Source organism: Callithrix jacchus, chromosome Y, assembly GCF_049354715.1.
Source record: "Callithrix jacchus isolate 240 chromosome Y, calJac240_pri, whole genome shotgun sequence".
NCBI classification, from domain to species: Eukaryota; Metazoa; Chordata; class Mammalia; order Primates; family Cebidae; genus Callithrix; species Callithrix jacchus.
Window position 1 is genome coordinate 8,562,485 of NC_133525.1, and position 16,942 is coordinate 8,579,426.

The following is a 16,942-nucleotide window of genomic DNA, read 5'->3' on the forward strand; positions in this document are numbered from 1 at the left end:
CACAGCGTCAGGGTAAGGCTCAAAAACTTGGTAGGGGAAGTAGAAAAAGAAGAGAAAAAGAAACTTGGTAGGGGAGATAGATAGAAAAGAACAGAGGAAAGGAGAGGGAAAGCTCTTCCTGAGAAATGCATGAGATTTCTATCTACCAAATCTTAGAAATTAATTTCTCATGGCTTACAAAGACATTTCATGCCTTAAATATGATTTAATTTCCACAGTATTTTTGTATCATCAAGATTAGGATATAGATCATATGACTTGATTTTATTATAGTTACCTTAATTGTTTACTCTGATACTAGAAAGTAGAATGGATTGAACAAGTTCTTATGGCAAAGGATGAATAGGGCTAACATTATGACTCACTCTCCTAACACAAAGTTATTTCTTCACTACCACATAGTACCTTACGTTTGTAATAGAATTCTTCTAAAATAATGTAATTTTCAGTTAAAGATATTCTGATGTTTGGAAAAAGAATAGGAGTTGGTAAATAAAGTGTTTTAGTTGTCAATGTAGTAGAATGTGTTACATTGTGATGATCATTTTTCTCCTGCCATTGGCTGCTAGAAGAAAAACCAAAAACTATTAGCAATGACTGTTTCACATTCCTTTATTTCCAGTTATTTCCTTGGAAATTCAAGGATCTCTTTTGGTCTCCTGTATTAAATTTTTACTTAACCACAGCTATTTTATAGCTACCTCCTATTGCCCTAGCTACAGTGAATACTGCATTTAAAATACAAAGTAGGCTGAAATAATTTGCTCACATCCTCGAAAGTCTAATTCAATGACAACTACACTGAAGATGTTAGTTATGCTTCTTATTTCATCTATTTTATTATCCCTTCTATTGACAAATTACGTTCTCATTTTATCTCGATATATTTATTGACCAGCATTGCCTCAACTCAGTTTTCTGAGGAACTCTAAAATATTCATGAAAATATGACCTCCTTCCTGAACCTCAAACTTGAATTTTCATTTAAAGTCTTGGTCTGATATCTCCCTAAGATTATCAGTTTAGTAAGACAAACCCCCTCCAATTGGGGGAAAGGTGACTTATCTCCAAATTTTTCACGTTTCTAATTTCTTCAAATTTAATTATTTTTTTGTGGTCTACCTACTTCAAGAACTTTCACGTACTTACATAAATGTTGCAGTGGGGGAGAAAGGTGGAATGACTCCTAACATTTCAGCTAAACAAATGTAAGCTAAGACATAAAGAAATTATAAACTTGGAAAAAGAGTAAGAGGAACACTTTTTTTTTCAAGAAATATGCACTAACCAAAAATAGGCAGACATTCGTTTTTTGCTAGTCATATTTAAAGATGCTTACCTGGTTTTGCAGAAATAGGAGGTGTCAGAGTTGCCCGATATTTGTGCACTACTGTTGGGGTTACCATCCGCGGGGTCTGTCCTGCTGACCTGACTCAGCCATGGATGACTGAAGTATACTGACACATAGATATTATGTCTTGCCAGTTTGGCTAAGGGTCCATGGCCTCTTAAAGACTCCCTGGAGAGCACTATAACAGTTGCAACTGTCGCCCCACACTCCCACCAGCCAGTGAGACTCACTTTTAGTTAGTAAAGTTTAATTGACAAATTAAACTTGAGTCAACACCACCATATGTTAAAAGTGCAGGTTTTGATGCCCACAGTAAACAGCATTACATGGTAATCTTCCTGGTCGACCTCTCCTTGAGAGGGCCATCCAGCTCAGAAGTTACTTTTAAAACCACATGAGTAAACAAGATATTAACTAAACTGCCCCATTAAACCTTAGCTATTTGCTTTGCTTATTAAATAAATTTTAAAAGAATTTAGGCTGCTTTCAGCCAAAAACTACAGAAAAAAGAAAAACCCTTAGGTCTTCCAAAGGGGTTTGCGACACTATTCAATAACTTTCTCTAAATATTTTCGCTTAGTATTTGTGCCACCACCCTGAGTGAATTCCTACAAGGAGGGATGGAAAACTTTAAAAAATGGTCTACAGATTAACTGTGCTTATTTTTCCCCTCAGTTTTGGCAAATCACATTTCTCTGTGATATGCCATGCCTTGGCAGGCTGTGATCATCAGCTGTGGCAGTCAGATCTGCAGTGGTTCCACAATTAGTAGCTCTTGGGTTCTCACAGCTGCCCACTGTGTCCGGAACATGTAGGTTTGTGCGCCTCTTCCTATACCCTATAATTCATTATCCCTTAATTATATTGCTGAAGGATTCTCCGTGCAAATTAACTTCCGTAGTGCGAAACTGCTATTTGTACATGAGTGCTTACTTGAACTTCATCTGATTCACACGACCTCGCGGGCTTTTTTCACATCGAAATGTGGAAATAATAAAACTCTTTCTTGATTGTTTTTCTGAGAAAAATCTCACAAGCCCCGGCCCTGGTTCAAGTGGTCCATCTCACTTACACAGAAAACTTTCTTGTTTTAGGCTAAAAATAAATTGCCTCTCTGTGTTTGGCTAATTGGTACTTCTGTTGGTTAATTCCTCTGCAATCCCATTGTGTGTGGACTCTCCATTCATAAACTTCCGATTTCTCTGATGAACTCGGAACCTGCCTACTGTATCATGGCTAAAAATATATGCTGGAAATCCTGGTGTCGTCTTGAAGGGTTCAGGTTTTCCAGTGGATGTACTTTAATTACCTTTGCCTACATACACAGGAATCTTGAAGGCACTGCTGTGACACTGGGCCTGAGGTACCCAGGAGCATCCCTGAGACTTGTTAAGGTGTCTACCATTTAACTGCATGAGAGATTCCGGATGGGGAGTGGGGCAGCAAGGAATGACCTGGCATTACTTCTCCTTCAAGAGGTCCAGACTCCCACTCAGCTCTTAGCACCCTTGGGCTATCTGAAGAACCTGAATGGTGCAGAATGCTGGCTCGCTGGGCCACGAAATCTTATTCCAGGTCAGCGGTTACTTTTCTCATTAGGGTAGTAGCTCAAAGACATGAGGTTCATATTCTTAATATTATGGTTCAGAGAATAACTATGAGTACAACTGTATTCATTATTAACTATAATGCATTTAATCCTCATCAGATACCCACTAGGAAATTTGTATATGTTTTATACGACGATGATAGTGATGATAACGTCACAGGAATTCAGATCTGAAAAAAATTATATGAAAATCTTTCTCTGTACAGTCAAGTTTTATAAACCAAAGTAGAGATGATTTGATTCCCAACTCGGCCAACTTTTGGACAAAGGAAAAACAGGAGTTTTGTTATTTTGTTTCTTTTTACCTTTACATGAAAATGAAGTGGAACTTCACTCGGAATTTCAAATTGCATAATTTAAACTTGACTTGTTAATTTTGAAGAGTGGCATCTATAAAGCGATGAAAATGTGAGTAGGCTGTCCGCAGTGGCTGAGCTATGGATAGTTCCAGCACTGTGGCAGATTTAACTAGGAGGAGCCTTTCAGCCCAGGAGTTTGATACCATCTTGGGAGATATAGGAAGACTTCACCTAAGGAAAATAATCAGGGATGATGTTGCACAGCTATGTGGCTATGTGGGAAGCTGAGGCAGGTGGATAGCTTGCACCCAGGAGGTCAAGGCTGCAGTGAGCCAAGACTATGCCAATCCACTCCAACCTGGGTGTAAAAGCAAGAACTTATCTCAAAAAAAAGCAAGAAAAAATGCCAGGCGTGGTGCCAACAATTTGGGAGGGTGAGGCGGGTGGATCCCCTAAGGTCAAAAGTTCGAGACCAGTCTGACCAACATGGGGGAAAACCCATCTCTACTAAAAATACAAAATTAGTCAGGTACGGTGGTGTGTTCCTGTAATCTCCGCTACTCAGAAGGTTAAGGCAGGAGAATTGTTTGAACCCAGGAAGTGGAGGTTGCAGTGAGCTGAGATCACGCCACTGCACTCCAGCTTGGGTGACAGAGCAGTACTCAATCTCAAAAAAAAAAAAAAAAAAAAAAAGACTAGAAAAAGAATGAAATACATTAATGTAGGGTATAAAATAATAATGATAAAATAAACTGAATTTCTTTGTATAAGTTACAGATGCAAATGTGTTTACAGGACATTAGGAATAAGACAAATCGTGGTCTCATCTCAATGCTTAGTGTTTACATGTAACGTATGTTCTTTGGGATAGTTATAGTCCATTTGTCTTTCTAGGAGAGACCGATGAGAGTCCAGGATGTTAAAGATGCAAGTGATGGAAGCTTCAAGTTGTGCCCATCTGTACCCTGACATAGGCAGTTCTGTCCTTTGCTTCATCACTCAGGCCAAAGACTCTGATGCAAATGTGGTATGCGGTCATTCTTTTTGTCTTTTAACAGGTTAGAAACTATCACTTTGTTTCTGTATAAATGGATATAGAGCCTATGCCTAAATGAGAAGTACAAATGAATCATTGATCAGTAGGAATAAATTTTCAAATTCTTTAATTACAGAACAAACTTTCTGAAAAAAACCTTTGTTAATATCTGAGTTTTCTTACATGGGTTGTTAATCTCTAGCCATGCTAAATCACTAGTATGCTGCTCTTCAAACAAAATAGATATTTTACATAATTCCCTTATTCTAATAATTCTATCTTTATACCTCAGAGCTTAAGGTGAGCTTAACATTTTCCGTTTCCCTAGTGAAAATAACGTTTTAAGGATTAGTTGTCAGTGATATTTTTGAATGTATTTGATCAGGATAATTTACCTATGCACTTAACTGATGTCTCCCTTTCTTCTGAATAGATCCTTATTATCCACTTAAATTTAAATCTAAGTTTTAGAAGTTGGGATAGAGTTTAAATCCAAATTCTGTGTTTGAATTCACAGGAGTCGGTGAGTCCAGGAAGTGCCATTATGTGCAGGCCAATAACTGGCTATGGCAGTTGGAGGCAAATAGGCTTCGCCAGTCTCAAAGCCCTAGCTACTATAGTGAGTCCACAGCTCCCTGGATCTTATCTACGTCAGCAAAAGAAGGCCACCCAGTAAGCCAGGCCTCGGGTAGAAACTGCTCATTCATCTACTCTCCTTAAACAGCCAAACTCATTGCCACTTTCTTCAGCAATAATTACTGCAGCCCAGAGACTTTGGTAGCCTAGCGACTATAACTAGTCACGCTACAGTCTGGTCACAGTCTGATAAAACCCCAGAGCAACAAAAGCTAAAATATTGACTTAAGCCTTCTAAAATCTCTCTAAACATACATTCAATAAATATGGTGTTTCTTCATAACAACTGCCGTGTTATTACTTCCTAAACTAACGCATGGCCTTGGATTGTTTCCATTTCATTCTTGAAAACGATTCACGAGTGTGTCTTTAACATGAACGTGAATACAGGATTTCATTTCTCTGCAAATAGCGTTTTCAAAACGATGTGAATTAAAAATGCAAACACTGCGAAATTGTACTTCTGAACTTCACTGGTCTTTCAGATTATATTTTCACACCTACTCACTCACACGAATTTTCATATCTGCACGTTCTCCTCAGGTGGGGGAAAATAGTATCAGAGTTCCTGAAGAATTTATGAAGGAAAGAATGACAGTGCTACCCAAGCAAGGTTCAACCTATTTGCAGCACTGTATTCAGTGAATGAAAACATTGCTTTTCAAATCCTACTAAAGTAGTGAGTCAATAGATAAAATATTACAATCACTCTACAATATGTGTACGTGAAGAATACAGAACAAGAGTTAAAATACGTAAACAAACAAATGAGGCCGGGCATGGTGGCTCATGCCTTTAAATCCCGGCATTTTGGGAGGCCCAGGTGGGTGGATCACTTGAGGTCAGGGGTTCGAGACCAGCCTGCCAAACATAGTGAAACCCCATCTTGACTAAAATGACAAAAATTAGCTGGGCATGGTGGCACGCACCCGTAATCCCAGCTCCTCAGCGGGCTGAGGCAGGGGAATTGCTTGAAGCTGGGAGGGGGACGTTGCAGTGAGCTGAGATCACACCACTACACTCCAGCCAGCCTGAGCAACAGAGTGAGACTCCATCTGAAAAAATAAACATAAGTTCATATTCTGTTCACGAAAAAGTGCTCACAGGCAAACTCACATATCCAACAGGAAAATTTTAAAAAAATCCTTTGAAACAAACATTCCACAAGAGGCAAGTAAGAAAACAAATATACATCACAAATAATAAACAGAGCCACAGGGGAAAGAAGTTAAAAATGTACAAGTAAGTACTCTAAAGGAATCTGCAGGTCACTCAAAACTTTTCTTGAGTCTATTTCCCTATATTATCATATTATCAGCCAAGCAGCTGAAGAAGCTCAGGTTGTTGGTGTCCCGCCTGCCTGCAGATGGGGGCTTCACCCTCATGAACCTAGAGCCACTGGAGTGCAGTGGAATCAACCACCCTGTATCCTGGAGAGAGGGGAGTGGGGAAGGCTCATGCCAGGCCTAGCCTCTCACGCACCACTTCCCCTGGGGAGCCTGGAGGCACTACTTACCTAGGACACCAAGGGGATACTCCTTAATGATCACCGCACGGACGAAGTAAAGGTTGTGAGGAAAGGAGAACTTCATCCTGCTGCTGGTACCTGGGATGGCTGAGTTCCTCCACCTGCCTGGTGACGAAGGGAGAAGGAGTAGGGCCACAAAGAGACCATTTCAGCTACCTGGGCTGAAGCGGCCTGCCAGCTGCTGGAGAGAAGCAGGCATTTCCTCCACCCAGCTCGCCCCTCCCCCCAGAAACCCCACCCCCGCACCCGGATCCAGGCCGACCCCTGAGTCCTGACCTCTCCCCCAGACCTAGGCTTCCCAGCCTGACCTGCAAATCCATCATGTAGCTAAGCAAGTAAGCCAGACTGTATGGTGGCTTGCGATCTGGGGGGGAAATATCTGGCTGTGCTGCACAATCTGCCTCTGCTCAAAGAGCCTCCAGATGATTGAGTGAATGTCCCATAAAACACAGTGGAACTCTGCAAGAGGGCAGAGAGTGTGGGGCAGGGGTCTCCGGCAGACCTTGGGCCTGGCACCCTTTCTTGGTGGTCCTCTGACTGTGTCCGGCGTGGGGGCACTTCACGGCTGTGGTGGACTTGGGCGTGGGTGGAACGAGGCCGAGAAAGCCTACGCTGTCCAGGGGCCACCCACGGAAGAAGTGGTCAGGAGGTTAGGGGGCGGGCTGGGTGGTATGAGGCGGCTGCTTCCTCAGGATTCCGGAGCCGCACGAGGCCCTCGTGTGCTGGCTGCTGAACAGGGTCTGATGCTCTCTGGCTGTATGGTGTTCTCCTCTCCCGAACTCCCTGAGGGGTGGATGACTCCCCATGAGGAAACCGCTGAGGGTAGAAGGGGCTGCAGGGCTGTGCCTGGTGCTCCCCAAGGGGCTCTCGTGGGTGCGGCGGAGGTTATCTATGCTCCCAAGGGGCCTACGACACCCCTTTGGGGGCAGGGCCAGCAAAAGGGAGGAGAGCGTGTCTGGGGAGCTGGTGCCTGCCTTGCAGAGGAGGGCAGCCCCGTGTCCCAGGAACCCGAGTCTTGAAACCTGCAAGGATATGGGTCTCCCCAGAAGCCGGAGATGCCCTGCCATCTGGGGCATTAACGGAGCCCAGCTCCGATTGAAGGACCTCCGGCGAGTCCGTTGCCAGCCAGTGCTTGCTGGGGCCAGGGCTAGGCTGGGCCCGCTGGTCCACCTGCTGCCGCTCCTCGGTGTTAGCCCCCTCCTCGGCCACCGCGTCCACGTCCACCATTACGTCGTCCACCACCACGTCGTCCACCACCAGCACTGCCTCCTCCCGCACGGCTGCCTCCTAGCTCCTCGCCCCAGCCGCCCACCCTTGCAGAGCCTCCAGCCTGAACTCGGCCCCTCCTGGGGGCGCTCACAGACCATGCCCTGCGGCGTCCTCCCCAAGACCCCGGCAGCCCTAGACTCCCCTGCTGAGAACCCCGTGCCGTGCCTACCTGGACCCAGGGTTCCTGGGGAGCCCCACCCGGCTGGCTGCCCTAGGCACTTGCCGTGGGGCCCAGGTCCCCAACAGGAGCCAGGTCCCCAACCGGGGCCCAGGAGCAGGAGGCGGAGGCCCTGGTCTTACAGAGCCCAGCCAGCAGGTACCACGGCCGCTGCTGCGCTTGCGGTAGCCTCTGGGTCCACAAGGTGTGTCCAGGGCACTGGACGCCAGGTGCTTTGGAATGCTCCTGCGAGTCCAGCATCCTCAGGGAGGAAGCAAGGTACTCGGAGCCTGTATGCGCCTAGACCTGCAGGAGTCCGAGCGAGAGTTTCCACCTCTGGAGCAGACAAATTCCACTCCAGCAAGATATTAGGCAACTTTCCTTCCAGGCGCCTGCCCCGCCCCACTTCCTCAAGCCTCTCCGCAGCCCTCGCCCCAGCAGCCAGCGCTGGTGCCTCTCTCTCTCCTCTCGATCTTGGATCTTGGAATACTCAGTACCATCTACCTGGCCTGCCGAACGAACTGAGATGCTTCATGTGTTCCCTGTGGATCAATGGCCTGCCACACTCATGATGGCAGTTAGGGCACAGGGCTTCCATGCCCACAATTCCAAAGGGCGGGCAGCCCGCGTGTGCCCGCACACACCGCCGCCTGCCGCGAGCTCCCAGGGCTTCTCACCCAGGCTTACCCGAGGAGGCTGCGGCTGCAGGCCCAGCCGGGGGCGTGGCTTCCATGGACACGCCCACCGCCCTGGCACTGACTGGCCGCCGGGAGAGGCCTACAGCCTGCTTCCAGCTCGGCCACCCATTTGGAGGCAGTTGGCCACGGGTTCGCCCGGAAAGTCCTGCGCATGCGCGCTGGGGGTCCGCCAAGCCACGCCCAGGCTCCCGTAAGCGCGGCAGAGTAACGGGTTGGCGGCGGGGGGCCCGGCGGCGCCTGGAAGTCCCGCGCATGCGCCCTGGGCGTCCGCCAAGCCACCCGCAGGCTCCAGTAAGGGAAGCAGAGCAAGTAGGACGCCTTGAGGGAGGAGGAGGAGGAGGCGGTGCTGGTGGTGGAGGACGACATAATGGCGGAAGTGGAAGCGGCGGCCGAGGAGGAAGCCGATGTCGAGCGGGAGCGGCAGGACAAAGGGGCACAGCCGGGGCCTGGGCCCCTGACGCCAGAGTCCGCACTGGACGAGCTCCGGGCTGTTCAGGTGGAGCTGGAGCCTGTTAACGCCCGAGCCAGGAGGGCCTTTTCTCAGCAGAGGGAAAAGCTGGAGCGCAGGCGCAAGCCCCACCTGGATCGCAGAGGCGCCATCATCCGGGGCATCCCCGGCTTCTGGGCCAATGTCGTATCCTTTTCAGCACTTTTTCTGTTCGTCCGGTTGAAAGATGCTCTAGGGGAACTGTAAATAACTTAGGGGCAGCTCAGCATGGATATGTCTATTCTGGAAACAACGGTGAGTTGCGAGATGCGAGTTGCGGCGTGAAAGTCTGGCTTTAGAAGGCCGGAGCGGTCGCAGGTACTGTTTTCCTGCCTGCGGGCGGCACAGAAACCCTTCGAGATGCCGAGCAGCAGGTGGTTGAGTCATGCTTTTGAAGAGCAGAAGCGAGTTCTCCCCAGCAGAGTTTCTTTTTCGGAGAATCAAGCTACTGATAAGGGAGTGTGATCGCTCCCCCTTGCCAGTCAGATCTGGGACAGGACATTTTCGGGTATAAGCTGGCTCTGCCCCTCCTGAGACGCCAGCAGCCCTCTGCAGATTGCCCCAGTCAGCCTCAGAATTATACACGCTCCGAGAACCCACGAGGCCTTAATTCCGGGCAGGGGGTGGGGAAATGAAGGTCACACACTGAAGCAGATCTCAGAAATCCCGTACCCCAGCCTTAGAGCTTCTTCCGTGTTCCTTCTGGCTCTTAGACCTGCTTCCCTGTTGCTTGTACCTCTTCCTTCCATCCCTGTAAAGGCTCTTTGACCTAATTCAGATTGCAAACCACCCCCAGATGTCAGCCCTGATCACTGACCAAGATGTACGCATGCTTAGCTACATGATCAACTTGGAGGTGAGGCCACGAGGACTGAGGCTAGAAGGTTTAGTGGGGAGGGGGAAGGGAAGCAACTCCTTGCTGTCAGCAACAGTGGGCACCTCACCTGGAAAGATACGTAAGCTTTCTCCACTTTGTCCTGACAGGTGAAAGAAACAAAGCAACCTATTCACGTCTGCAAGATCATGTTGTTCTTTCGGAGCAACCCCTACTTCCAGAATAACGTGGTTACCAAGGAGTATCTCGTGAACCTCACAGGTGACTGGTGGCTCCCAGGAGGGGCAGTGGAAGGAAGGTGGTGGGTAGGTGGATGGATCATTGCCAACGTGATCCAGCCCACTTCCCACAAAATCCCCTCTCTGTAGAATACAGGCCTTCTCATTCCACTCCAGTTCAGTGGCATCAGCGTTATGAACGTGTGGCCTACCGCCGCAGACACCAGAACAGCAGCCTTAACTTCTTCAACTGGTTTTCTGACCACAACTTCGCAGGATCTAACAGGATCGCTGAGGTGGGTCCTCGCTGGAAAACATCAGGAATGACCCCGGTGTGTTCCCAGCTGCTTGGCTCACCAGTCTCAGCCCTGATGAGGCCTTTCCCAATTGATTCCTGTGATAGATCCTAAGTAAGGACCTGTGGCGCAATCCCCTGCAATACTACACGAGGACCAGGCCACCCGAAGAGGGAACAGAGATTTCAGGTAAGCCGTTCAGTTGGAGCTAGAGCTGACTGATCCTCAGGATGAGGAAGGTGGACATGCCTGTATGCAGGGAGCCTGGACGCTGCATTCGGAAATGTAGAAATTGAGGCTCCTTTCATACACGTAGGAATACCTCGACAGGGAGACAGAGAGTGACAGAATCCAGTACATCCAGGGCATTTGGGCTCAAAGAGGCACATCAGAGACGGCACTGCAAGGCAGGTTAGAGCTGGGGAGTCTTAAGCCCAGCCAAGCATAGTCGCTGTCCAGACTCACTGAGAAGTGAAGCTGAATCATTACCTTCAATTTGTGGCACTTGTTTCCATGGCTGCCAACCCCACTGGCAGTCATCCTACCAGCCCCTTAAGATTGGGCTCCCTGGATATGCCTCCTTGCCACAAACCACAATGACTGTTTAGACTGCTGTTCTTATACTATAGCCCGATCAGATTTCTGTGTGCTCTTACTGTCCCAGAAAATCACCAGAGAGGTGATTATGCATTCACCTATAAAAGAAGAACATGTGAACTCAACGCATAAGTGAACGTCAAGATTTCCATCATCCTTGTCTAGCTTAATGTGCTTAATGTGTCTTATGATACCCCAAACAAAGGACTGTGGAGGTACCTCATCCCAGCACACTGGGCCCTGGATATCTTAGTGCACATTATCCCCTTTCCTTGAACCACTGCTGCTTCTGCAGCACAAAGCAAGCCTCCAGCTGCACTGTCTTTGCTTTCTTTTGCCTCTCCAACTCTGTCCTCTTGGAAGAATCCCAGATTGCGCCACACCCAGTCACTGTTGTTAGCTGACTTCCGTCACAGGGAGAAAATGCTGGCAGTGGGGCAGGTATGACAGAGAACAGCTGGTAACATATGGTAGGAGGAAGTTTAGGAGATCACAAACGGGGAAGGGGTAGTCTTTTCTGGGCGGGCCCTAAAATTAAAGCATTTAAAACTATTGCTCAGAGGAAATGCATTTTGACACGCAGTTGTGTTTCTTTAGGGGACTCCCATTTTTCGGGTTGAATATGATGGTGCGTCGGACTTCACCTGAAACGGCAGAACTCCTGAAAAGTTACTACATTATTCAGGATGTCAGTACTCAACATGGTCTTATGCACAGGAAGCAAAAGAAAGACAGATCCTGTCATAGAAAAATGCAGATAGGAAGAGGGGGTAAACTTGGATTTCATGGAGTGAAAATAAACACTGTCAAGGACGTGTGACTCTTGTGTGTGTGTGTCTGTGGGCGGGGGGGGAGGGTTGTGTGGGTCTGTGTGTGTGTGTGTGTGTGTGTGTGTGTGTGTGTACCCAGTGGATTCCATGTGTTTCATTCTCTGCATCATCTGCAGTGGAGACGGGCCGCTAAAGTTATAGAGTGACTGGGTGTGGCGCATTTTGGGATTCTTCCTAGAAGCCAGAGTTGGAGAGGCAAAAGAAAGCAAAGGAAGTGCAGTTGGAGGCTTGCTTTGTGCTGCAAAAGCAGCAGTGGTTCAAGGAAAGGGGATAGTGCGCACCAAGATATCCAGGGCCCAGTTTGCTGGGCGGAGGTACCTCCACAGTCCTTTGTTTGGGGTATCATAAGACACATTAAGCTAGACAAGGATGATGGGAATCTTGAAGTTCACTTGTGCGTTGAGTTCACATGTTCTTGTTTTATTGGTGAATGCATAATCACCTCTCTGGTGATTTTCTGGGACAATCATCCTCTCGGGTCCCAGCAACATGGTAAGAAATGCGCATGTGAGGTGTGTGTAGGGACTGTGAGAAAGGATACAGACGCATGTGGGAAGGCATTTGGGATATGCCTTTCTCTTTTTAATTTCTGTTTGTTTTTTTTTTTTTTTTTCCAGCATAGATGACTAAGGGAAAACACAGACATGCAGAGGTGAGGGTAATGGGGGTGGATCCATGAAATACAAGAATGCCAGCGGGTCCATGCATGGACTCTCTGTCCCTTGATGACCCAGGATATGGACAGTGTTGTTGATGTTTACATCTTCAGATGGATTAAGCTTTTCTCCAAGATTATTAGGTCAGGAGTCAATATTGTTTGTAACTAACACATTGCGGGTGCATTTTGTTCCTTGCCAAGTATAGTGAGGATCTCTTCTCGCTAATGCAGGGCACTGTATATTGTTTCTGGAGCCCAGGGCCCTTTTACTTTCTGTGGGCATGCTTTTTTTTTTCCAGCGTACTTTGCAGAAGGTTAATAATGTAAAGAGAAGGAACCCGAAGTGGCAGATCATGTGTTACAGGCCTCACGCAGGAGGACAAAACATAACAGCCTTCATTCCGGAGTGAGTGACTGGTAGCCAGGAACATCTGCGTCCACGCACAGGACAAGGAGTTGTCTCTGCCGCAGAGGGGGAGGGGGATTTCAGTGGTGGGTCCAGAACTTGCTTCTCCGATCTCAGATAAAACAGTTCCAACAGGAGCATCCGCGTTGGCGAGGCACTAAGGGAGTGCTAAGGTTCCTGTGCCGTACGGACTCTGGTCACCACAGCTTCTGTGAGAAGAGCTGTGCTGTCTCAGGGAAGAGGGTTTGAACAGTCAAAGTTCTTGCAGTTTTTGTGCTGCCTTCCATATGCATTACGGACCTCCTGCTGGGTATCAGCAGTTGAGCTTTGAAAATCCATAGCCCAGTTTTGCCCCTGTTCCCATGCAGACAGCTGAGGCTCCTGAGTGAGAGCGTTGGCCTCCTCTGACTGCTGTCCCCATGACCCACCAAGGCAGGAGAAACGGGTTTTCTCAGCAACTTACTCTGTAAACAGCGGGAACTCTTTGGCTCCCTCAAGCTGTCCTCTATGCTTCCCTGTGCTGGTCAAAGGACACTCCTGCACAATAGAGTAGCCCGACGGTGGGAGTCGGCAGCAGATTGGTGTGTACACTCAGGGCAGCTCAGACTGGGAAATGTCTAGGGACTTGCCTGTTACCAGGACATCACGAAGGGTCTTGCCCCAACCTTAGTGCCTGAGAAAAAAGTGAGGAAAGGGTCTTGCCATGATTTTTCTAGGAGGGAGCTACGTAACGAGAAGATCATAAGTAAATCCCAGGACTTGTTTTGGGATTGGTCTGTTGTAAAGTGGTGGTAGGGGAAGACCTTGCCCCAGGGAAGAGAGTAAACCAGCAACTGTCCCTGTGGACGGGAGTGCCAGGGCCTGGTGCCTCAGGCATATTGGCCACCCCTCAAAGTGAATGCAGCTGACTGGCCTTCTTCGACTCCTGCTTGCAATTCAGTCTAGTGATTTCACATGGGTCCCGAAGTCATAATTTCTTATCAGAGAAAGTGCTCAACTGTACCATCGGTCTAATAAAAACAATCAGACATCTTTTCTTGGTGCTATGTAAACTTTTGGAAAATATTACTTTGGCCAGTGTGCTGCCCACACCTTCAATCCCAACACTTTGGGAGGCCAAGGTGTGTAGATCAGCCGAGATCTGTAGTTCGAGGCCAGACTGACCAACACGGAGAAACCCAATCTCTACTAAAAACAGAAAATTGGCCAGGCGTGGTGGTGCATGCCTGAAATCCCAGGTACTCGGAAGGCTGAGGCAGGAGAATCACTTGAAACCTTGGAGGAGGACGTTGAGGTGAGCCGAGATCACAGCACTGCACTCCGCCTGGGCAGCAAGGCTGAAACCCCATCTAAAAAAGAATGTATTTTAAGCTCTGGGGAACACGGACATGTGTGCAGCTTGGTTACATAGGTAAAAGTGTGTCACGGCGGTTTGGTGCAGCTGCCAAACCATCACCTAGGTATTAAGGCCACCACGATTTAGCTATGGCTCCTGATGCTCTTCCTCCCACTACTTACCCTGAGAGGTGCTGGTGTGTGATATTGTTGTCCCTGTGCCCATGTGTTCTCATCTTTCAGCTCCCACTTAGGAGTGAGAACATGCGGTGTTTGGCTTTCCGTTCCTGTGTTAGTTTGCCGAGAATGAGGGTTTCCAGCTCCACAGACGTCTTCGCAAAGGACATGGTGTCATGTGTGCACGTATTTCTCCAGGCTTTCCTAGAAAGACAGAGCACACTGCTACACCCACATACATAGCAGCATGATTGACAACGGCCCAAAGATGGAAGTAGGCCACGTGTCAATCCATGGATGAACAGGTGAATGGAATGGGCTCTGTGCACATTCCATCGTGGAATACTATACAGCCAGGAAAAGGGATGAGGCTCAAACACAGGTGGCAGTGTGGATGAACCTTGAAGACAGCAGGCTCAGTGAGAGACGACAGACATGAAAGGCCACATAGCATATGACTTCATTTATCTAAAATGTCTAGAACAGCCACAGATTTCACAGAGACAGAAACTAGAACTCTTGAGTGGCAGGGACTAGGAAGGTGGAATGGGGAATTGGTGTTTCTCTTCTTTTCTTTCTTTCTCTTTGTTTGAGAGGCAGTCTCGCCCTGTCACCCAGACTGGAGTACAGTGGCTCCATCTTGGCTCAGTGCAGCCTCCGTCTCCCGGCCTGGAAATTGGCAATTCTCTGCCTCAGCCTCACGAGTAGCTTGGAATTACAGGTGCGTGCCACCACGCTCAGCTGATTTTCGCATTTTAGTAGAGACAGGGTTTCACCTGTTGGCCAGAATGGTCTTGACCTCTTGACCTCCTGATCTGCTGGGGTTACAGGCCTGAGCCTCCTTGCCCGGCCTGGAAATTGGTGCTTACTGTGGACGGAGTTTCTGATTGGGAAGATGGAAGGCGATGGTGATGATGGTTGCATAATTATTTCAAGGTACTTATTACCAGTGACTTGGACTGTAAACTGGCTGAAATGATAGGCATCACATTATCTGTGCTCTACCACAATGTTGAAAAATTATATTGCTATTGACAGGAAAAGATGCTTTCTTTGTGGAAAAGGATAGCATTTAGCTGGCAACAGTGAACATTGCCCAACATTTAAAACATATATACATATGTTTTATATATTGAGTATATTTTATATATAGTATATTTTATATATATTATATATTTGTTTAGTATATTTTATATATATTATATATATATTTAGTATATATATATATACTAACATATAATATATAGTATATTTTATATATAGTATATTTTATACATATTATATATATATGTTTGTATATTTGAGATGGAGTCTCACTCTGCCACCCAGGCTGGAGTACAATGGCAGGATCTCATGTCACTGCAACCTCTGCTTCCCTGGTTCAAGCGATTCTCCTGCCTCAGCCTGCCAAGTAGCTGTGATTACAGGCACCCACCACTACGGCCGGCTAAGTTTTCTATCTGTAGTAGAGATGGGGTTTCACCGTGTTGGTCAGCCTGGTCTCAAACTTCTGACCTCAGATGCGCCCTGAGACCTGGACTGCTCACCTGACATTTTTTTCTGTTCCATCTCAGATGGCCAAACTCCCTTGGGTGGTACTGCAGTGGATTGAGACACAGGCCCTGGCTGATGATCTGGGCTACTGGGGAAATTTTGGGGGACAGATCGGGCCGTGGTTCGAAGCCAATTCTCCAGAGGCCTGGGATTAATCGGCAAGGTCCTCTCCCAGGATCCCCACAGTGGCCCCACCTCAGCAATCCTGCCCGACCCTGGGCAGTCATGGTGCACCAACCAGCTGACGAAGCTGAGGTAGGCGGTATTCCGCCTACAGCTGGGGGCTTTACCTCCATGACCCCGGAACCACTGGACTGCAGTGGAATGAGAAACCCTGTACCCTGGAGAAAGAGGAGTCGGGATGGCCCATGCCAGGCATATCCTGCCACATACCACCTCCTATACCATGCCGGGAGGCACTCCTTACTGAAAGTGCAACAGGATAATCCTTAATGATCACTTCACTGTGGAGGTAAAGGCTGTAAGGAGAAGAAAACCCCTCATCCTGTGGCCCATTACTGGAGATGTCTGAGTTCCTCAGCCTGCATGGCTGAGGAGAAAGGGGACAGACTCAAAGGGACCATACCATCTAGTTGGACTGAGGTGGCACATGTGTTTCGCCTTCCCAGCTCTCCCCTGACATATGCTGGGGCCTCAGGGGGACCCCACCCTGACCCAGACACATGAGCCCTCACCAAGACCCAGTCCCCATTGCCTGACCTGCAAATGCATCATGTAGCTAAGCAAGACTTCATTGTGCTTCCTGATGCGGGAAGCATCAGGATCTGGGTGGGCTGCACAATCTGCCTGGAGTTAAGGAGCTTCCATACGATTGGCTGGGCGTGCCACAAAACAGAAGTTTTGTTGGTGCGTCCAAGGTTGGTGCTCCAACTTTGCCGGAGCACCAAGAGTGTAGGGCAGGGCTATCCCCAGAACTCTGACCTGGAACCCTTTCGTGGTGGTCCT

The 16,942-nt window shown here is 47.9% G+C and overlaps 1 protein-coding gene across 2 annotated transcripts; it reads left to right on the top strand.

Moving 5' to 3' along the window:
* The first annotated feature begins 8,852 nt into the window (after positions 1-8,852).
* On the top strand, positions 8,853-11,835 carry LOC118150952 (testis-specific Y-encoded protein 3-like). Of its 2 annotated transcripts, none has more exons than XM_078364517.1 (6): positions 8,853-9,217; positions 9,849-9,926; positions 10,055-10,166; positions 10,274-10,419; positions 10,527-10,608; positions 11,614-11,835. In XM_078364517.1, the coding sequence occupies exons 1-6, from the start codon at positions 8,951-8,953 to the stop codon at positions 11,634-11,636; spliced, it is 708 nt and encodes a 235-aa protein (XP_078220643.1). In that variant the 5' UTR covers positions 8,853-8,950; the 3' UTR covers positions 11,637-11,835. The 2 variants fall into 2 exon arrangements, with proteins under 2 accessions (XP_078220643.1, XP_078220644.1); XM_078364518.1 differs by having other exon boundaries at positions 10,301-10,419; positions 11,614-11,827.
* Positions 11,836-16,942: the final 5,107 nt, after the last annotated feature.

Bases quoted from the DNA above. Each gene is read 5' to 3' on its own strand.
- LOC118150952 (XM_078364517.1), top strand. From the start codon at position 8,951: ATGGCGGAAGTGGAAGCGGCGGCCGAGGAGGAAGCCGATGTCGAGCGG. The intron at 9,218-9,848 runs GTATCCTTTTCA...GACCTAATTCAG, and splicing joins CCGGCTTCTGGGCCAATGTC to ATTGCAAACCACCCCCAGAT. The intron at 10,420-10,526 runs GTGGGTCCTCGC...TTCCTGTGATAG, and splicing joins GATCTAACAGGATCGCTGAG to ATCCTAAGTAAGGACCTGTG.